Here is a 21,514-nt window from a genome sequence, read left to right as displayed (position 1 = left end):
GGGTGGGTAATGTAGCAGGATCCTCTTTTGAGTCAATATGGGTGGAAGTCAGGAACAGGAAGGGAGCAGTTACTCTATTGGGGGTATTCTATAAGCCCCCTGGTAGCAGCAGAGATACAGAGGAGCAGATTGGGAGGCAGATTTTGGAAAGGTGCAAAAATAACAGGGCTGTTAACATGGGGGACTTTAACTTCCCTAATATTGATTGGCACCTGATTAGTTCCAAAGGTTTAGATGGGGCAGAGTTTGTTAAGTGTGTCCAGGATGGATCCCTGTCACAGTATGTGGACAGGCCGACCGGGGGAATGCCATACTAGATCTAGTACTGGGTAATGAACCGGGTCAGGTCACAGATCTCTCAGTGGGTGAGCATCTGGGGGACAGTGACCACCGCTCCCTGGCCTTTAGCATTATCATGGTAAAGGATAGAATCAGAGGGGACAGGAAAATTTTTAATTGGGGAAAGGCAAATTATAAGGCTATAAGGCTAGAACTTGCCGGTGTGAATTGGGATGATGTTTTTGCAGGGAAATGTACTATGGACATGTGGTCGATGTTTAGAGATCTCTTGTGGGATGTAAGGGATAAATTTGTCCCAGTGAGGAAGATAAAGAATGGTAGGGTGGAGGAACCATGGGTGACAAGTGAGGTGGAAAATCTAGTCAGGTGGAAGAAGGCAGCATACATGAGGTTTAGGAAGCAAGGATCAGATGAGTCTATTAATGAATATAGGGAAGCAAGAAAGGAGCTTAAGAAGGGGGCATGAGAAGGCCCTGGCGAGTAGGGTAAAGGAAAACCCCAAGGCATTCTTCAATTATGTGAAGAAAAAAAGGATGACAGGAGTGAAGGTAGGACCGATTAGAGATAAAGGTGGGAAGATGTGCCTGGAGGCTGTGGAAGTGAGCGAGGTCCTCAATGAATACTTCTCTTCGGTATTCACCAATGAGAGGGAACTTGATGATGGTGAGGACAATATGAATGAGGTTGATGTTCTGGAGCATGTTGATATTAAGGGAGAGGAGGTGTTGGAGTTGTTAAAATACATTAGGACGGATAAGTCCCCGGGGCCTGACGGAATATTCCCCAGGCTGCTCCATGAGGCGAGAGAAGAGATTGTTGAGCCTCTGGCTAGGATCTTTCTGTCCTCGTTGTCCACGGGAATGGTACCAGAGGATTGGAGGGAGGCGAATGTTGTCCCCTTGTTCAAAAAAGGTAGTGGGGATAGTCCGGGTAATTATAGACTAGTGAGCCTTACGTCTGTGGTGGGAAAGCTGTTGGAAAAGATTCTTAGAGATAGGATCTATAGACATTTAGAGAATCATGGTCTGATCAGGGACAGTCAGCATGGCTTTGTGAAGGGCAGATAGAGTTCTTTGAGGAGGTGACCAGGCATATAGATGAGGGTAGTGCAGTGGATGTGATCTATATGGATTTTAGTAAGGCATTTGACAAGGTTCCACTCGGTAGGCTTATTCAGAAAGTTAGAAGGCATGGGATCCAGGGAAGTCTGGCCAGGTGGATTCAGAATTGGCTTGCCTGCAGAAGGCAGAGGGTGGTGGTGGAGGGAGTACATTCTGATTGGAGGGTTGTGACTAGTGGTGTCCCACAAGGATCTGTTCTGGGACCTCTACTTTTCGTGATTTTTATTAACGACCTGGATGTGGGGGTAGAAGGGTGGGTTGGCAAGTTTGCAGACGACACAAAGGTTGGTGGTGCTGTAGATAGTGTAGAGGATTGTCAAAGATTGCAGAGAGACATTGATAGGATGCAGAAGTGGGCTGAGAAGTGGCAGATGGAGTTCAACCCGGAGAAGTGTGAGGTGGTACACTTTGGAAGGACAAACTCCAAGGCAAAGTAAATGGCAGGATACTTGGTTGTGTGGAGGAGCAGAGGGATCTCGAGGTACATGTCCACAGATCCCAGTAAGTTGCCTCACAGGTGGATAGGGTAGTTAAGAAAGCTTATGGGGTGTTAGCTTTCATAAGTCGAGGGATAGAGTTTAAGAGTCACGATGTAATGATGCAGCTCTATAAAACTCTGGTTAGGCCACACTTGGAGTACTGTGTCCAGTTCTGGTCGCCTCACTATAGGAAGGATGTGGAAGCATTGGAAAGGGTGCAGAGGAGATTTACCAGGATGCTGCCTGGTTTAGAAAGTATGCATTATGATCAGAGATTAAAGGAGCTAGGGCTTTACTCTTTGGAGAGAAGGAGGATGAGAGGAGACGTGATAGAGGTGTACAAGATAATAAGAGGAATAGATAGAGTGGATAGCCAGCGCCTCTTCCCCAAGGCACCACTGCTCAATACAAGAGGATATGGCTTTAAGGTAAGGGGTGGGAAGTTCAAGGGGGATATTAGAGGAAATTTTTTACTCAGAGAGTGGTTGGTGTGTGGAATGCACTGCCTGAGTCAGTGGTGGAGGCAGATACACTCGTGAAGTTTAAGAGACTACTAGACAGGTATATGGAGGAATTTAAGGTGGGGGCTTATATGGGAGGCAGGGTTTGAGGGTCGGCACAACATTGTGGGCCAAAGGGCCTGTACTGTGCTGTACTTTTCTATGTTCTATATAAACAATTAACCCTAACACTGGACAATCTACAGTCAACAATGAACCCTAACACCAGACAATCTACAGTAAACAATTAACCCTAACACCAGACAATCTACAGTAAGTAAAGAACCCAAACACTGGGCAATCTACAGTAAACAAGTAACCCATCCGACACGTCTCTGGACTGAGGGAGGAAACCGTAGCACCCGGGATACCCTGGCATTCCACGGGGAGGATGTGCACAGGCTCCTCGCAGAATGGAGCTGGAACTGAACGCCGAACTCTGAGCTGTATAGAGTCACGCTAACGGTGGTGCCCAAACGTTGTTCATGCAAAGATCAATGGTACTTTAAACCAAACTGACTCTTAAACCTTAATAAAATATGGGGCATGAGCTATAAGTTGGTCAACTTGGATAAGGAAATTACGTGAAATGATTTGATAGTAAATGAACAAAGTCATTCAGTCATAGAATCATACAGCATGAAAACAGTCTCTTCAGCCCATCTGGTCAGTCTAATCCAGTCCTACATACAACATTTCGCTTATATCCCTCTAAACCTTTCCTATCCGTGTCCCTGTCCATATCCCTCTAAACCTTTCCTATCCGTGTACCTGGCTGTTTCTCTCTAAACCTTTCCTATCCGTGTACCTGTCCATATCCCTCTAAACCTTTCCTATCCGTGTACCTGTCCATATCCCTCTAAACCTTTCCTATCCGTGTACCTGGCTGTATCCCTCTAAACCTTTCCTATCCGTGTACCTGTCCGTATCCCTCTAAACCTTTCCTATCCATGTACCTGTCCATATCCCTCTAAACCTTTCCTATCTGTGTACCCGTCCGTATCCCTCTAAACCCTTCCTATCCGTGTACCCGTCCGTATCCCTCAAAACCTTTCCTATCCGTGTACCTGGCTGTATCCCTCTAAACCTTTCCTATCCGTGTACCTGTCCATATCCCTCTAAACCTTTCCTATCCATGTACCCGTCCATATCCCTCTAAACCTTTCCTATCCGTGTACCTGTCCATATCCCTCTGAACCTTTCCTATCCGTGTACCTGTCAAAGTGTCTTTTGCAAGTTGTTAATGTACCTGCCTCAACCACTTCCTCTGGCAGCTCGTTCCATAGACCGACCACCCTCTGGGTGAAGAAGTTCCACTGCTTGCAGCTTACCTTTATATCTTGCCTCTCTCAGCTTAACAACACACACGAAATGCTAGATGAACACAGCAGGCCAGGCAGCATATATGGAGAAAAGTACAGTTGACATTTCAGGCTGAGAGCCTTATACGAAGTCCCTGAGCCTGGAGAATCTCTTGTGTTTAATATCTTTTCTGCAGCTTGTTTGCTAAACAACACCCTGTCTGTAGCTTGGTGAGCCGAACTACACAGAGACTGTGTACAGGGAGCTGCACAGAGACTGTGTACAGGGAGCTGCACAGAGACTGTGTACAGGGAGCTGCACAGAGACTGTGTACAGGGAGCTGCACAGTGTGTGTACAGGGAGCTGCACAGAGACTGTGTACAGGGAACTGCACAGAGTGTGTGTACAGGGAGCTACACAGAGAGTGTGTACAGGGAGCTGCACAGAGACTGTGTACAGGGAGCTGCACAGAGTGTGTGTACAGGGAGCTGCACAGAGACTGTGTACAGGGAACTGCACAGAGTGTGTGTACAGGGAGCTGCACAGAGACTGTGTACAGGGAGCTGCACAGAGACTGTGTACAGGGAGCTGCACAGAGACTGTGTACAGGGAGCTGCACAGAGTGTGTGTACAGGGAGCTGCACAGAGACTGTGTACAGGGAGCTGCACAGAGACTGTGTACAGGGAGCTGCACAGAGACTGTGTACAGAGAGCTGCACAGAGACTGTGTACAGAGAGCTACACAGAGACTGTGTACAGGGAACTGCACAGAGACTGTGAACGGTAGGGAGTACTGAGGGACAGAGGGACCTCGGTATACGAGGGTAGGACACACACTGTGAACGGTAGGGAGTACTGATGGACAGAGGGACCTTCGTGTTCAAGGGTAGGACACACTGTGAACGGTAGGGAGTACAGAGGGACAGAGGGACCTCGGTGTACGAGGGTAGGACACACACTGTGAACGGTAGGGAGTACCGAGGGACAGAGGGACCTCGGTGTACCAGGGTAGGACACACTGTGAACGGTAGGGAGTACTGAGGGACGGAGGGACCTCGGTGTACAAGGGTAGGACACACACCGTGAACGGTAGGGAGTACTGAGGGACGGAGGGACCTCGGTGTACAAGTCAAATGATTCCTGAAGGTGGCAGCACAGATCAGGGGGTGAAGAAGGTTTACGGGAAACTTGTCTCCATTAGCTGGGGCACAGAATACAGGAGCAGGGAGGTTATGGTCCAACTTTAGAAACCACTGGTCAGGCCACAGCTGGAGCATCGCGCACAGTTCTGGTCACAGACTCTCGGAAGGAGGTGAAGAGGAGATTGCTCAGCACGTTGCCCAGGACGGAGAGTTTCAGTTACAAGCAGACACCAGAGAGGCTGGGTCTGTTCCCCCTGGAGCGGAGGGAGCAGAGGGGGCTGAGGGAGGTGGTTTCCTGTTATGGTTGCAGAGACAGTTGGACAGTAAAAATCTTTTCCACATGGCAAAGTTGTCTAAAATTACAGGGTCTAAGTCTAGCGAGAGGTGAGAAGAGGTTCAGAAGGGATCGGAGGAGGAATTTTTTCCCTCAGAGGGAAGGGCTTATTGAAATTTGTGAGGCAGTGCCTGAGGAGGTGGTGGAGGCAGAGATTCTCACAACATTGAAGAAATATCTGGAAGTGCACTCGAGTCACCGAGAGCCAGTAGCAGTGAGTGGGATGGGTGCAGATGCGTACTGATGGGCCACACGGGAATGCTGGGCTGGGGGGCCTCTGAATGTGCCACATGAATTCGAGACTGTGAGAGAGAGGCAGGGGCTTTGGGGGGGAGGGAGCAAGAATCAAAGACCACTACACTGGGGGTCAGAGAGATCCTGGAGTGGGAGAGAGGGAGGGAGGGAGGCGAGAGTGGAAGGGAGGGAGGGGAGAAGGAAGGGAGAGGGGTGACGGAAGAGGGAGAAGGAGGGGAGAGGCAGGAAGTTTGAGGGAGATGAGGGGGTATATCGTGGGTGTACAGAGTCAGCATTAACCCTCTTGCCCTGAGGTTACCTGCTTTCCTCTTCTCCAATCTCTGGAATCAGCTTCTCCCCAGAATCATTTCAGGTGAGACCGGGCAGGAGGCAGGTTTTGGGATCCCTCTGGGGAAGGGGTGATGGGTTGGGAGGGGAATAGCCTGGGCTTGTGGGTTGGAGACTGAACTGCACCCGACCTACAGTGGGGCTCTCGCTGATCTCTGCCCCCTCCCAGCCCTAAAGGGATGCTGGTGGGGACTGTGAGGAGGAGGACAGCACTGTGGTAAGGCTATTGTCCTGTGCTGTGCTCTTTGACAAACATCATGAAACTTGTAGCTTTGGGGCAGCAGCACTCTGCACTACATTAAAGTTGCTGTCAATGGATAGAGAAAAAGAGGAATAGTGAGCTTGTGTTCATTGGTTCGTGGACCATATAGGATCAGGTGACAGAGGGGAAGAGACAGTTCCTAAAACATGAGGTGTGTGTTTTCAAGCTCCCGTACTTCCTCTCCTCCTCGAGAGTAGTAATGAGATAGGGCACGTCCCAAATTGGGAGGCTCCTTAGAGATGAATGCTGCCTACCTTGAAAGATCACGGATAAGCCCTCCCAACCATTGAGCACACCTACACGAAACTTTGTCGTAGAAAAAGAGCATCCATCATCAAAGATCCTCACCACCCAGGCCATGCTCTTCTCTTGCTGCTGCCATCAGGCAGAAGGTCCTAGAGCCTCAGGACTCGCCCCACTAGGTTGAAGAACAGTTGCTACCCCTCAACCATCAGGCTCTTGAACAGAAGGGGATAACCACACTCGTTCTATTTCTGGATCTCCCACAACTGATGATCTCACTTCAAGGATGCTTTATCTTGTTATCTCTCACTTGTTATTTACTGCTATATTTGCATTTGCACAGTTTGTTGTTCATCGGTTCTGTTTACAGTTACTGTTCTACAGATTTGCTAAGTACATCCACAGGAAAAAGACTCTCAGGGTTGTGTGTGGTGACATGTGTGTACTCTGAGAATAAATTTTACCGTGAATTTTGCCTTTCAAAGATGGAGGGTTGTGTCCAAGATAGAGCTGACTGATTCTACAACCCCTGTAGCTCCGTCAATCTTTGGTGCCTCGATGGAGATTCAATGGAGGCTTTGGAAATCAGGAAGGCCCTCCACAGCTTCCAGTGGAGGGTGGGTCAGAGACCTGAGGGATGAGCATCTAGTACAGAGATGGGGCAGAGCACCAAGGCCTTAGGCTATTGTTTGGGCTTCAAGCAATGAGTCTTCAGCCTTGAGTCTGGACCCTGGGACTGGGGCCCAGCAGTGAGGCTCCAGGCTGGGGCCTAGACCGAGGGCTGGAGCCTGAGAATGGGCCTGGAAGCCACCCACTCCACCCCAACACAACCAAGCCGTCTGGCGTGCTAACTTTCAGATCTCTCCTCAGAGACGGCCACAGGAGAGGCAGCCAGCAGGAGCCTGGGGAGTGGCACGATCTGGAAGCCAGCAGCGGACACAAGATTCACCGTACCTTCAGCTTCCTGAGGCGGATGGCTGGCATGACCAAGGTCAGTCAGGGGTCACCAGGCTGAGAGTGTTGGGGTCACCACCAGGGTGAGCGGAGACAGTAGTGTGTTGAAGGGAAGTACATCCCCTGAATCTGTGCGATACAGTAAGGAGTGCGGCCTACATCGCTGTATTACAGACAAGGGCACCGGATATATGGGCGATACAGTAAGGGCTTGCATAAAGCTCTGAAATTTGGAAAGAGGGGGGGCCTGTAATTGGGGTATTAAATAGAAAGCAAAGCCAGTATGATCGTACTGTGGAAAGAGTATACATACTGCCCAGTATATCAGTGTGTGTGGTAAGAGTGCAGACAGGCTTGGTGAATTATAGTCAAACTGCCGTCTATTGCAGAGTGAGCTGATATTCTGGGCAGCATTCTGGTCAAAGTAATGGTACATCGTGGCCTGAATCCAGACAATAAATGCTGATGAGTGAGGGGTGTGTCAGAGTCACAGTGAGGGGTGTGGGGTGTGTCGGTGTCACAGTGAGGGGTGAGGGGTGTCTCGGTGTCACAGTGAGGGGTGTGGGGTGTGTTGATGTCACAGTGAGGGGTGTGGGGTGTGTCAGTGTCACAGTGAGGGGTGTGGGGTGTTTCAGTGTCACAGTGAGGGGTGTGGGGTGTGTCAGTGTCACACTGATGAGTGAGGGGTGTGTCAGTGTCACAGTGAGGGGTGTCTCGGTGTTACAGTGAGGGGTGTGGGGGGTGTCAGTGTCACAGTGAGGGGTGAGGGGTGTGTCAGTGTTACAGTGAGGGGTGTGGGGTGTTTCAGTGTCACAGTGAGGGGTGAGGGGTGTGTCAGCGTGTGGGACAGTCTCAGCAGCGTGTGGGAACCGGCCCAGCAGCGTGTGGGAACCGGCCCAGCAGCGTGTGGGACAGTCCCAGCAGCGTGTGGGACAGTCTCAGCAGCGTGTGGGAACCGGCCCAGCAGCGTGTGGGACAGTCCCAGCAGCGTGTGGGACAGTCTCAGCAGCGTGTGGGAACCGGCCCAGCAGCGTGTGGGAACCGGCCCAGCAGCGTGTGGGAACCGGCCCAGCAGCGTGTGGGACAGTCCCAGCAGCGTGTGGGACAGTCCCAGCAGCGTGTGGGACAGTCCCAGCAGCGTGTGGGAACCGGCCCGATAGCGTGTGGGAACCGGCCCGGCAGCGTGTGGGAACCGGCCCGGCAGCGTGTGGGAACCGGCCCGGCAGCGTGTGGGAACCGGCCCGGCAGCGTGTGGGACAGTCCCGGCAGCGTGTGGGACAGTCTCAGCAGCGTGTGGGAACCGGCCCAGCAGCGTGTGGGAACCGGCCCAGCAGCGTGTGGGACAGTCCCAGCAGCGTGTGGGACAGTCTCAGCAGCGTGTGGGAACCGGCGTGCTGTTTTCCTGGGATAACTGTTCAGCTGGAGAATCGGGAAGTTATTGACGGGGAAGGAGGATAGCGGAAACAGAAATGGGTGGTGTTGTGGCCGGCGGATCTCACCGTCGGCTGGGACGGAATGGGAGGCTGCTGGACCAATGAGGTGGGGTGGCTGCCCGAGGTAGCGGCCGTCCGGAGGGATCGCAGGTTCCGATCCCACATAAGCGGCAGCCCCGACTGATGATGAGGCCACGCCCACTCCCCAACACTGCCCCCTCCCGCAGCGCCTGCCCCGCCACGCCCCGCCCTGACGTCCTTACGCCTGTGCCTTTTCCACGCCCCCTCAGCGACGTATGGCTTTTTAATGTTCGCTCAGGCTCCGCCCCTTTGTTTGCGTTCAGGCCACACCTTCCCCAGACTCCGCCCTCGCCCGCAGGCCCCGCCCCGGACGCCCCCCCTCCCCGCCCGGCCCATGTGCGGCCGCCCCGCAGCCTCCGGCAGCCGCCATGTACCGCGCCGACAGGAGCCGCCAGATCGCAAATAAGGTACGGACCGGCAGTGTCGCTCGGCGACCGGGTCTCCCTCACCGCCTCACTCCCCCCTCCCAATTCGCCGGCCCTTTTGCGGCCTCGGCTGCCGCTCTCACCCTCTCTCCCTGGGGCCGCTTTGTCTGCGCGCCGGCCCCGTCCCTCGGGACTCGGTCCTTGGAGCCGCTTATCGCCGCCTTTTCCCAGTGAGCTCCTCGGTCATCAGACACGCTACCCCTCCCACCCTCCATCCTGATCCCCTCCCGCCGTCCATCCTCACCCCCTCCTCCCCTCCATCCTCACCCCCTCCTCCCCTCCGTTCTCACCCCCTCCTCCCCTCCATCCTCACCCCCTCCGTCCTCACCCCCTCCTCCCCTCCATCCTCACCCCCTCCTCCCCTCCATCCTCACCCCCTCCTCCCCTCCATCCTCACCCCCTCCTCCCCTCCATTCTCACCCCCTCCTCCCCTCCATCCTCACCCCCTCCTCCCCTCCATTCTCACCCCCTCCTCCCCTCCATCCTCACCCCCTCCCGCCGTCCATCCTCACCCCCTCCTCCCCTCCATCCTCACCCCCTCCTCCCCTCCGTTCTCACCCCCTCCTCCCCTCCATCCTCACCCCCTCCGTCCTCACCCCCTCCTCCCCTCCATCCTCACCCCCTCCTCCCCTCCATCCTCACCCCCTCCCACCCTCCATCCTGATCCCCTCCCGCCGTCCATCCTCACCCCCTCCTCCCCTCCATCCTCACCCCCTCCTCCCCTCCGTTCTCACCCCCTCCTCCCCTCCATCCTCACCCCTCCGTCCTCACCCCCTCCTCCCCTCCATCCTCACCCCCTCCTCCCCTCCATCCTCACCCCCTCCTCCCCTCCATCCTCACCCCCTCCTCCCCTCCATTCTCACCCCCTCCTCCCCTCCATCCTCACCCCCTCCTCCCCTCCATTCTCACCCCCTCCTCCCCTCCATCCTCACCCCCTCCCGCCGTCCATCCTCACCCCCTCCTCCCCTCCATCCTCACCCCCTCCTCCCCTCCGTTCTCACCCCCCTCCTCCCCTCCATCCTCACCCCCTCCGTCCTCACCCCCTCCTCCCCTCCATCCTCACCCCCTCCTCCCCTCCATCCTCACCCCCTCCTCCCCTCCATCCTCACCCCCTCCTCCCCTCCATTCTCACCCCCTCCTCCCCTCCATCCTCACCCCCTCCTCCCCTCCATTCTCACCCCCTCCTCCCCTCCATCCTCACCCCCTCCTCCCCTCTGTTCTCACCCCCTCCTCCCCTCTGTTCTCACCCCCTCCTCCCCTCCATCCTCACCCCCTCCTCCCCTCCATTCTCACACCCTCCTCCCCTCCATTCTCACCCCCTCCTCCCCTCCATTCTCACCCCCTCCGTCCTCACCCCCTCCTCCCCTCCATCCTCACCCCCTCCTCCCCTCCATTCTCACCCCCTCCTCCCCTCCATCCTCACCCCCTCCTCCCCTCCGTTCTCACCCCCTCCTCCCCTCCGTTCTCACCCCCTCCTCCCCTCCATTCTCACCCCCTCCTCCCCTCCATTCTCACCCCCTCCGTCCTCACCCCCTCCTCCCCTCCATTCTCACCCCCTCCTCCCCTCCATCCTCACCCCCTCCTCCCCTCCGTCCTCACCCCCTCCTCCCCTCTGTCCTCACCCCCTCCTCCCCTCCGTCCTCACCCCCTCCTCCCCTCCGTCCTCACCCCCTCCTCCCCTCCGTCCTCACCCCCTCCTCCCCTCCGTCCTCACCCCCTCCTCCCCTCCATTCTCACTCCTTCCTCCCCTCCATTCTCACCCCTCCTCCCCTCCATTCTCACCCCCTCCTCCCCTCCATTCTCACCCCCTCCTCCCCTCCATCCTCACCCCCTCCTCCCCTCCATCCTCACCCCCTCCTCCCCTCCATCCTCACCCCCTCCTCCCCTCCATCCTCACCCCCTCCTCCCCTCCATCCTCACCCCCCCTCCATCCTCACCCCCCCTCCATCCTCACCCCCCCTCCATCCTCACCCCCCTCCATCCTCACCCCTCCTCCATCCTCACCCCCCCCTCCATCCTCACCCCCCTCCATCCTCCTCCCCTCCATCCTCCTCCCCTCCATCCTCCTCCCCTCCATCCTCCTCCCCTCCATCCTCACCCCCCTCCATCCTCACCCCCTCCTCCCCTCCATCCTCACCCCCTCCTCTCCTCCATCCTCACCCCCTCCTCCCCTCCATCCTCACCCCCTCCTCCCCTCCATCCTCACCCCCTCCTCCCCTCCATCCTCACCCCCCCTCCATCCTCACCCCCCCTCCATCCTCACCCCCCTCCATCCTCACCCCCCTCCATCCTCACCCCCCCTCCATCCTCACCCCCCCTCCATCCTCACCCCCTCCATCCTCACCCCCTCCATCCTCCTCACCTCCACCCTCACCTCCTCCTCCCCTCCATCCTCACCTCCTCCTCCCCTCCATCCTCACCCCTCCCTCCTTCCCCTTCATCCTCACCCCGACTTTCCCTCCTCACATCCTCACCCCCCCACATACTCACACCTCCCCTCCCCACATCCTCACCCCACCCCTTCCCACATCCTCACCCCACCCCTCCCCACATACTCACACCTCCCCTCCCCACATCCTCACCTCAACCACCCACCATATTTTCCCACCCCCTCTTTCCCTTCTTTCCCCCCTCCCCCTACATCCCTGCCTCTCCTTCACTCCATCGTTTCCCATCCCCCCTCTCTGCACAACCCCACCCCTACCCTCCCTCCATCCCTGTTATGTTCTGATGGAGAGCTGTGTTGGGGGTGGGACCTGCTGAGTACAGTCACCATTGTGAGTTGTATGTGTTTGGGTGTATGAGTGTGATGCTGTTGTTTGTGTTTGGGTGTACAAGTGTGAAGCTGTTGGAGGGGGTGACCAGCTGAGTACAGTCACCATTGTGAGTTGTATGTGTTTGGGTGTATGAGTGTGATGCTGTTGTTTGTGTTTGGGTGTACGAGTGTGAAGCTGTTGGAGGAGGTGACCAGCTGACTGCAGTCACCATGGTGAGTGTGTTCCTCCAGCTTTTCAGCTGCCGCAGAGCCTCGAGTTTGGGAAGTGTGTGATTTCCTCTTTCTCCTGGGCCTTTTACTGCACAGACCTGGTTTCTTGGGCTGTGGTGACTCGGCTTTTGTTCTCTGTCAGTGAAGGAGGGAAGGGGAAGAGTGAGTTTTGTGCTCTGTTGGCGGGAGGCTGTGTGCCGCGGAGGGTGCTCAGTGGCTGAGTGCGTGACCTCCCCTGCCTCTTCGGGGTGGGTGTCACAGTTTGAGACCGAGTGCTTTGGGCAGGGTGGGGGTACCACCAATGAGCTGGATGTTGGAATCATTTTGAGCTGATGACGGCCTTGGCTGTATGGACTCAGGTTGCCGACCTCACCTGGTCTCAGCTTGTGAGCTGCACTGGGAGCGGATCGGCTCTATGTTTGGGACCACCAGAATCCACAGGACTGGTATCCTCCTACCGTCAGTCCAGTCCTTGGGGCAGTGTGCTACAGTTGAAGGAAGACCAGAAAGGGGCCAAGGGAGAATCTCCCTCCCTGGAGCTCCTGATGAGTGGCCCGTGGGGACCCGGTAGACAGTGAATGGCAGGGGCTATGTGGATGATGCGATTCCAGCCACCAGCTCCACATTGACAGCCTGATATGTCAGGCCTCTTGCTAGTCGAACATTCCATTGACTCAGAGCAAAGTGTGACTCTGTACAGTTACACAGAGACCCTCACCCTGAATAAACAGTGACTCTGTACAGTTACACAGTGACTCTCACCCTGAATGAACAGTGACTCTGTACAGTTACACAGTGACCCTCACCCTGAATAAACAGTGACTCTGTACAGTTAAACAGTGACTCTCACCCTGAATAAACATTGACTCTGTACAGTTACACAGTGACCCTCACCCTGAATAAACAGTGACTCTGTTCAGTTACACAGAGACCCTCACCCTGAATAAACAGTGACTCTGTACAGTTACAGTGACCCTCACCTTGAATAAACAGTGACACTGTACAGTTACACAGTGACCCTCACCCTGAATAAACAGTAACTCTGTACAGATACACAGTGAGTGCCCCTCACCCTGAATAAACAGTGACTCTGTACAGTTACAGTGACCCTCACCTTGAATAAACAGTGACACTGTACAGTTACACAGTGCCCCTCACCCTGAATAAACAGTGACTCTGTACAGTTACACAGTGACCCTCACCCTGAATAAACAGTGACTCTGTACAGTTACACAGTGACCCTCACCCTGAATAAACAGTGACTCTGTACAGTTACACAGTGACCCTCACCCTGAATAAACAGTGACTCTGCACAGTTACACAGTGACCCTCACCCTGAATAAACAGTGACTCTGTACAGTTACACAGTGACCCTCACCCTCAATAAACAGTGACTCTGTACAGTTACACAGTGAGTGACCCTCACCCTGAATAAACAGTGACTCTGTACAGATACACAGTGACCCTCACCCTGAATAAACAGTGTCTCTGTACAGTTACAGTGACCCTCACCCTGAATAAACAGTGACTCTGTACAGTTACACAGTGACCCTCACCCCGAATAAACAGTGACTCTGTACAGTTACACAGTGACCCTCACCCTGAATAAACAGTGACTCTGTACAGTTACACAGTGACCCTCACCCTGAATAAACAGTGACTCTGCACAGTTACACACTGACCCTCACCCTGAATAAACAGTGACCCTCACCCTGAATAAACAGTGACTCTGTACAGTTACAGTGACCCTCACCCTCAATAAACAGTGACTCTGTACAGTTACACAGTGACCCTCACCCTCAATAAACAGTGACTCTGTACAGTTACACAGTGAGTGACCCTCACCCTGAATAAACAGTGACTCTGTACAGATACACAGTGACCCTCACCCTGAATAAACAGTGTCTCTGTACAGCTACACACTGACCCTCACCCTGAATAAACAGTGACTCTGTACAATTACACACTGACCCTCACCCTGAATAAACAGTGACCCTCACCCTGAATAAACAGTGACTCTGTACAGTTACACAGTGACTCTCACCCTGAATGAACAGTGACTCTGTACAGTTACAGTGACCCTCACCCTGAATAAACAGTGACTCTGTTCAGTTACACAGAGACCCTCACCCTGAATAAACAGTGACTCTGTACAGTTACACAGTGACCCTCACCCTGAATAAACAGTGACTCTGTACAGTTACACAGTGACCCTCACCCTGAATAAACAGTGACTCTGTACAGTTACACAGTGAGTGACCCTCACCCTGAATAAACAGTAACTCTGTACAGATACAGAGTGACCCTCACCCTGAATAAACAGTGTCTCTGTACAGCTACACACTGACCCTCACCCTGAATAAACAGTGACTCTGTACAGTCACACGGTGACCCTCACCCTGAATAAACAGTGACTCTGTACAATTACACACTGACCCTCACCCTGAATAAACAGTGACCCTCACCCTGAATAAACAGTGACTCTGTACAGTTACAGTGTGCCCCTCACCCTGAATAAACAGTGACTCTGTACAGTTACACGGTGAGTGCCCCTCACCCTGAATAAACAGTAACTCTGTACAGATACGCAGTGACCCTCACCCTGAATAAACAGTGATTCTGTACAGTTTCACAGTGACCCTCACCCTGAATAAACAGTGACTCTGTACAGTTACACAGTGAGTGACCCTCACCCTGAATAAACAGTGACTCTGTACAGTTATACAGTGAGTGACCCTCACCCTGAATAAACAGTGACTCTGTACAGTTATACAGTGAGTGACCCTCACCCTGAATAAACAGTGACTCTGTACAGTTACACAGTGACCCTCACCCTGAATAAACAGTGACTCTGTACAGTTACACAGTGACCCTCACCCTGAATAAACAGTGACTCTGTACAGTTACACAGTGAGTCACCCTCAGTCTGAATAAACAGTGACTCTGTACAGTTACACAGTGACCCTCACTCTGAATAAACAGTGACTCTGTACAGTTACACAGTGACCCTCACCCTGAATAAACAGTGACTCTGTACAGTTACACAGTGACCCTCACCCTGAATAAACAGTGACTCTGTACATTTACACAGTGACCCTCACCCTGAATAAACAGTGATTCTGTACAGTTACACAGTGACCCTCACCCTGAATAAACAGTGACTCTGTACATTTACACAGTGACCCTCACCCTGAATAAACAGTGATTCTGTACAGTTACACAGTGACCCTCACCCTGAATAACAGTTACTCTTTACAGTTTGTACAGCCTGTACACCTGCCTGGTCTCGTATTGCAATTTCTGTGGGGATGCTGGCCAGCCCTGTCCCCAAAAGCATTCAGTTTTGTTCAGAAGGTTATGGTGGTTGAAGCTGTTTGATACACCATGATTGATATGGATTCTGGAAGGTTATGGTGGTTGAAGCTGTTTGGTACACCATGATTGATAAGGATGCTGAAGGTTGTGGTTGGGTAAAGCTGTACGGTACACCATGATTGATATGGATTCTGGACGGTTATGGTAGGTGAAGCTGTTTGGTACACCATGATTGATACGGATTCTGGACGGTTGTGGTAGGTGAAACTGTTTGGTACACCGTGATTGATACGGATGCTGGACGGTTGTGGTTGGGTGAAGCTGTTTGGTACACCATGATTGATACAGATGCTGGATGGTTATGGTGAACGTTTGTGATGGCTGTCCTCTCTGAGAGGCATGTTGCCGGAGTGAGTAGCTGGAGAGAGGTGGTGGGTATGGACAGGGTGACCTGGGCAGTTGGATGAGCTGGGGTTGCAGAAAACAGCAGTTCGACGGGAGTTGGGAGCAGACTTGATAGGCAGGGAGCTGAGTCATAACACAAAACCTTTCCTGTCCATTTACCTGTCCAACCACTTTGTCTGGCAGCTCGTTCCATATACGGACCACCCTCTAAGTGAAAACCTTAGTTTCCCTTCCCCCCCGACACGTTCTGCTATTAATCTCAATCATTCTGTTCCTCTCAGCCTCTGTCTCTCCCTCCCCCCTTGTCTTTCTGCCAATCTTTCCCTCTTCACCTGGTTCATCCATCACCTTCTGGCGCCTGCCTCCCCTCTTCCCCCTCTTTTCTCAATACCAGCCATCTCCCCCTACCAAAGGGTCTCCATCCAAAATGTCGATCACCCACTGTACCTCCACAGATGCTGCTGAACTTGTGCATTGCTCCAGATTCCAGCATCTGCACTCTCTTATGTCACGGATGAAACTGCAGCACCTCAGCCTGGACTCCCCAGCCTCTGGCAGTCTGCCCTATGATGGGCGGATACTGTCAATGCACACAGCTGTCTTTCTGTCAGAGCTGGATGAGAGGGCAGAGGTTTAATAGGAACCTGAGGGGCGACTTCTTCACCGAGAGGGTGGTCAGTCTATGGAACGAGCTGCCAGAGGAAGTGATTGCGGCAGGTAGATTAATGACATTTAAAAGATACTTGGACAGGTACATGGATAGGAAAGGTTTAGAGAGATATGGACAGGTACACGGATAGGAAAGGTTTGGAGGGATACGGACAGGTACACGGATAGGAAAGGTTTAGAGGGATATGGACAGGTACACGGATAGGAAAGGTTTAGAGGGATATGGACAGGTACACGGATAGGAAAGGTTTAGAGGGATATGGACAGGTACACGGATAGGAAAGGTTTAGAGGGATACGGACAAGTACACGGATAGGAAAGGTTTAGAGGCATATGGACAGGGACACGGATAGGAAAGATTTAGAGGGATACAGACAGGTACACGGATAGGAAAGGTTTAGAGGGATACGGACAGGTACACGGAGAGGAAAGATTTGGAGGGATATGGACAGGTACACGGATAGGAAAGGTTTAGAGGGATACGGACAGGTACACGGATAGGAAAGGTTTAGAGGGATACAGGGATAGGAAAGGTTTAGAGGGATATGGACAGGTGGGTCTAGCTCGGGTACCTTGGTTGTCATGGACTGTTGGGCTAAAAGGCCTGTTTCCATGCCAACTCTATCATCTGCAGGGATAGGGTAATGAACAGTTGAGCTAAATAGGCAGTTTCCATGCAGTAACACTGTAATCTCTTTAAAACCCTTATAAGGACATCCCGAGATTCCTGCATCACAGTGTGAGCAAACCTGTCCTGTCCGGTACATTTAGCACAGGAGATTCTACAGATGCTGGAAATCTTGAGTAACACAAACACACACAAAATGCTAGAGGAACTCAGCAGATCAGGCAGCATTTATAGACAGGAATAAACTGTTAATATTTAAGTCTGAGACCCATCATCGGGACTGGAAAAGAAGGGGTTAGAACTGAGAATAAGGGGCCGGCTGGTGGCACAACGACATCGGCGCCAGACCCGGGAGTGGAGGTTCATGGGTTCGAAACCAGTCAGGTCTGCTCCCGAGTACGCTTTCCATCCATGCTGGGTTGAGTGTCGAGATCGCAACTCGACCTCGTGAAAATAGAAGGGAAAATACTGCGAAAATGTCTGTGTGAGGAGTGGTGCGCCACGCAGTCTCTCTCTTGCTCACTCCGCGCCTTGTAAAAGCCATGAAAAAGATATCATCACGGACCCACGCACACACAGCCTCGCAGGCACATGCCAAAAAAAAAGAACCGAGAATAAGAGTGTGGGGTCATGTTTTTGCTTTCTAGTCTTGATGATGGGTCTCGGCCTGGAATGTCTTGTTTATTCCCCATGTTAGGTGCCTCTGGACGTGCTGAGTTCCAGTATTTTGTGTGTATTGCTCCACCTTGTGCAATCTCTCCTTGCATATTCCGCCCTCCATTCCAAGTAACGTCCTGTTGAATTGTCCGTTCTGGCTACTCCTTAAATTGCCGCTCTGGCAGCTTGCAGGAATTGGACGGTGGAGTGGCCTGCCGCCCCCCCCCCCCCCCCCAGACTGCAGCAGCGATGTGGCGTGAAGTTTGCATTCCCAGGAATGCTTGATACAGATTTGACTCCAGGAGTGGTTGGCAAAGTCAGCTCTTTCACACAATGACAGGATGTGGGCTGACTCACTTCACACTGAATCCACTCTACCTCCTGAGAAGGGAGTGCTTGCTGCCTGTGCCCTGGATCTGGCTTGGGCAGAGAGCTTTGCCTCTCTGGCAGTTTGTTTCATTCGGTTCTGACTGTATGGGAGGGCTTTGGTGTCATTAAGTATGGCAGAGATTCCTGGCACTGTGAGGTTGAGAATTTCTGAGTCCTATGCTAGACTCATACAGATCCGGAAGCAGGCTGGTCCAAGCTCATCCCCATTTGTCCCAAGTCCCACCTTTTCCATCCATGTACTTGCCCAAGTGTCTTTTAAATGTTGTTATGTATCTCCCTTGATCACTACCTCTGACAGCTTGTCCCATATACTGAACATCCTCTGGGTGTAAAAGTTGCCCCTCAGGTTCCCATTAAATTTCTCCCCTTTCTTTGCCTTCAGAAACCTTTGCCCTCTTGTTCTTGATTCCCCAGCCCTGGGGATAAAGACTTTCTATGCCCCCCCCCGTGATTTTGTACACTTCTATAAGGTCACCCCTCAGTCTCCTGCATTCCAAGAAATAAAGTCCCAGTATCTCCATAACTCAGTCCCTTGGGTCCCAGCAACATCCTCGTAAATCTCCTTTCTCCCAGCTTAATGGCATCTGTCCCACAGCAGGGCGACCAATACTAAACACAGTATTCGAAACACGGTCTCACCATCATCTTGTACAACTGCAACGTGACATTCCAACTCCTGTAATTGGTATTCAGACTGATGAAGGCTAGCGAGTCAAAAGACGACTTTAACGCCCCCGTCTACTTGTGACTCCATTTTCAGAGAACCATGTACCCGTACTCCTAGGTCCCTCTATTGTACAACACACTCAGGCTCCACTGTTCACTGTGGAGGGTCCTATTGGTGAACCTATCCACGTACTGGTCCAAATGTTCTTTAAACATCTTAATTATCTGCATCAACCACTTCCTGTGAAGCTCCTTCCATATATCCTATTGGTGAAGAATTTGCCACTCTGGTCCCTTTTATTCCTCTCCCCTGTCACCCCTCCTGGTTTGAGAGAAGCTTGTTGAAACACACATTCTCACGTGGTCAGTATGTCTGGGGGTCTTCCCGGCTGTGATCCCAGTCTCAGAATGAGGGGAGGGCCGACCATTTGGAACAGAATTGGGGAGAGATTTTTTCACCTGTAGAACAGGGAATGTTTGGCATTTCCTCCCTGGCTGCTTCGTCACCTGATGTATTCAGGCCAGAGCTGAATGGACTTTGGACGTTAAGGGAATCGGGAGAGTGAGTGGAGGGAGGTGATTTGATGTAAACGAGGAAGCAGGGACCTGGGGCAGAGTGGCCTCCTCCTGCTGTTTTGTTTCTGATGTGTCTGTGCCCCTGGCCGTACTGAATATTGACATCAGTGTGGATGAGGTTTGTTGTGTACACCTCACCAGTCACATTCAGAATCAGGATTAATATCACTGGCATATGTTGTTCTGTGGCAGCAGTACATAATAAAACTCTATTTTACAGTAATAAACATGTTTATAAATGTTAATCAGTGATGGCGTACATGGGTTCATTGTCCATTCAGTAATCTGATGACTGAGGGAAGAAGCTGTTCCTGAAAAGTTTAGTATGTGTCTTCAGGCTCCAGTACCTCCTTGATGTCAGTAATATGAAGAAGGCATGGATGCCGACTTTTTGAAGAAGTTCCTTGTGAAAATGTCCACGATGTTGGAGAGGCTGGGACCCATGTAAGAGCTGGCTGAGTTTGCATCTTTTTTCCGACCTTGTGCACACTAGGTGGGATACTCTGGCGGTGGTTGTTTGCTCAAGGAGAGGGTCGCTTCCTGTCTGACTGTGCCAAAGGCCCATCGTGCTCTGCGTGGAGTCCCCTCCTCGAGTACTCTCCCCTTCACCTCCTTCAAACCCACAGCCCTCTGAGACGTCTGCGCTGAGCACTGTCCTCCTCATCGGCTTCGCACAGAAGCTGGAACCGTACAGCATGAGATCAGGTCCTTCAGCCCACTATATCTGTGCTGACCACGGTGCTGAATTAAATCAAACTACCTCTGCCTACAGCTGATATGTGTCCCACCATTCCCTACAGGTGATCCGTATCCCACCATTCCCTGTAGTGCATCCATATCCCACCATTCCCTACGCTGATCCATGTCCCACCATTCCGTACAAGTGATCTGTATCCCACCATTCCCTACAGGTGATCCGTATCCCACCATTCCGTACAAGTGATCTGTATCCCACCATTCCGTACAAGTGATCTGTATCCCACCATTCGGTACAGGTGATCCGTATCCCACCATTCCCTACAGGTGATCTGTATCCACCATTCCATACAGAAGACTCAGAATCAGAATTCATAGCCATGTATTGATTTATTTGTCATACGTACCGTACATCGAAACATCCTGGGAAATGCATTCTTTGCTTTGTCAAATCAACAGGGATGTTCTGGGGCCGTCCACTTCTCATGCCACCATGGCATGGCCACAGTTTATTAACCCTAACCGCTGTCTTTGGAAACCCACATGGTCACGGGGGTACGGGGTACAGCGGCTGGAATTGAACATGTTCGCTGGTGCTGTAAGAGTGATACCCAAAACCTCTTAAACTGGACCAAACTGCCTGCTTCCATTCCAGGCAGCTACCGCTCTGTTGCCCTGCACATCCCCTTTGAACTTTCCCCTTGTCACCTTAAACGCATGCCCTCCAGTGCTTGACATTTCTGACAGTCTGCCATGTCCATGGCTCTCATAATTGCCTGGAACCCAGGCTTCTGAATTCCTTCGTCCGGTCCTCTGTCCCACTCTCTGTTGACACACTGTTTGGCTTCCGGACTTCATATTGCTTTCCTGTGCAGGAAACTCCCCGGGGAGTTTTATTTCGATAGAAATGCACAAAGGCTGATTTGCAGTTTGCTTGTGTTCCAGTTAGAGTCAATGAGCAATACAGCACAGAAGCTGGTCCTTCAGCCCATCTGGTCAGCCTGGACCTATCGACCATAGTCCTCCATACCCCTCCCAACATGTACCTATCCAAACCTCTCTTTCTCCAGGTGCTCTGCATTCCTTCCGCAGTCCAGAGGCGTACTGGTTAGAAGGTTAATTGGTCATTGTAAAGTGTTATGTGATTAGGCTAGGGTTAAATCGGGTTTGCTAGATGGCACAGCTCGAAGGGCTGGAGGGGAGGGGCACCCCAATAAATAAACCAATGAAATTCAGGTTTAACATCTCTGGCAAATGTCATGAACTTTGTTGCTTTGCAGTGGCAGGACAGCACAATATATCGATGATAATGAAGAATGTTTAAATTACAGTGTATCCCCAGACAATGGGGACACATTGGCTGGCACC

The 21,514-nt window shown here is 52.4% G+C and overlaps 1 protein-coding gene across 5 annotated transcripts in view; it reads left to right on the top strand.

Moving 5' to 3' along the window:
* Positions 1-21,514, top strand: part of LOC140211460 (rho guanine nucleotide exchange factor 2-like) — a 133,286-nt gene that overhangs the window by 32,783 nt on the left and 78,989 nt on the right. For 4 of the 5 annotated variants that reach the window (XM_072281172.1, XM_072281181.1, XM_072281162.1 and 1 more), the window contains one exon: positions 7,136-7,256. In XM_072281172.1, coding sequence (XP_072137273.1) covers positions 7,136-7,256 — 121 coding nt within the window. Of the gene's footprint in view, positions 1-7,135; positions 7,257-9,030; positions 9,141-21,514 lie in introns of those variants that run through there. The other variant, XM_072281190.1, reaches the window with a different exon arrangement.

Source organism: Mobula birostris, chromosome 2 (assembly GCF_030028105.1).
Source record: "Mobula birostris isolate sMobBir1 chromosome 2, sMobBir1.hap1, whole genome shotgun sequence".
Taxonomy (NCBI): Eukaryota; Metazoa; Chordata; class Chondrichthyes; order Myliobatiformes; family Myliobatidae; genus Mobula; species Mobula birostris.
The sequence above is the reverse complement of the archived record's forward strand: the minus strand, read 5'-3'. Positions and strand labels throughout refer to the sequence as shown.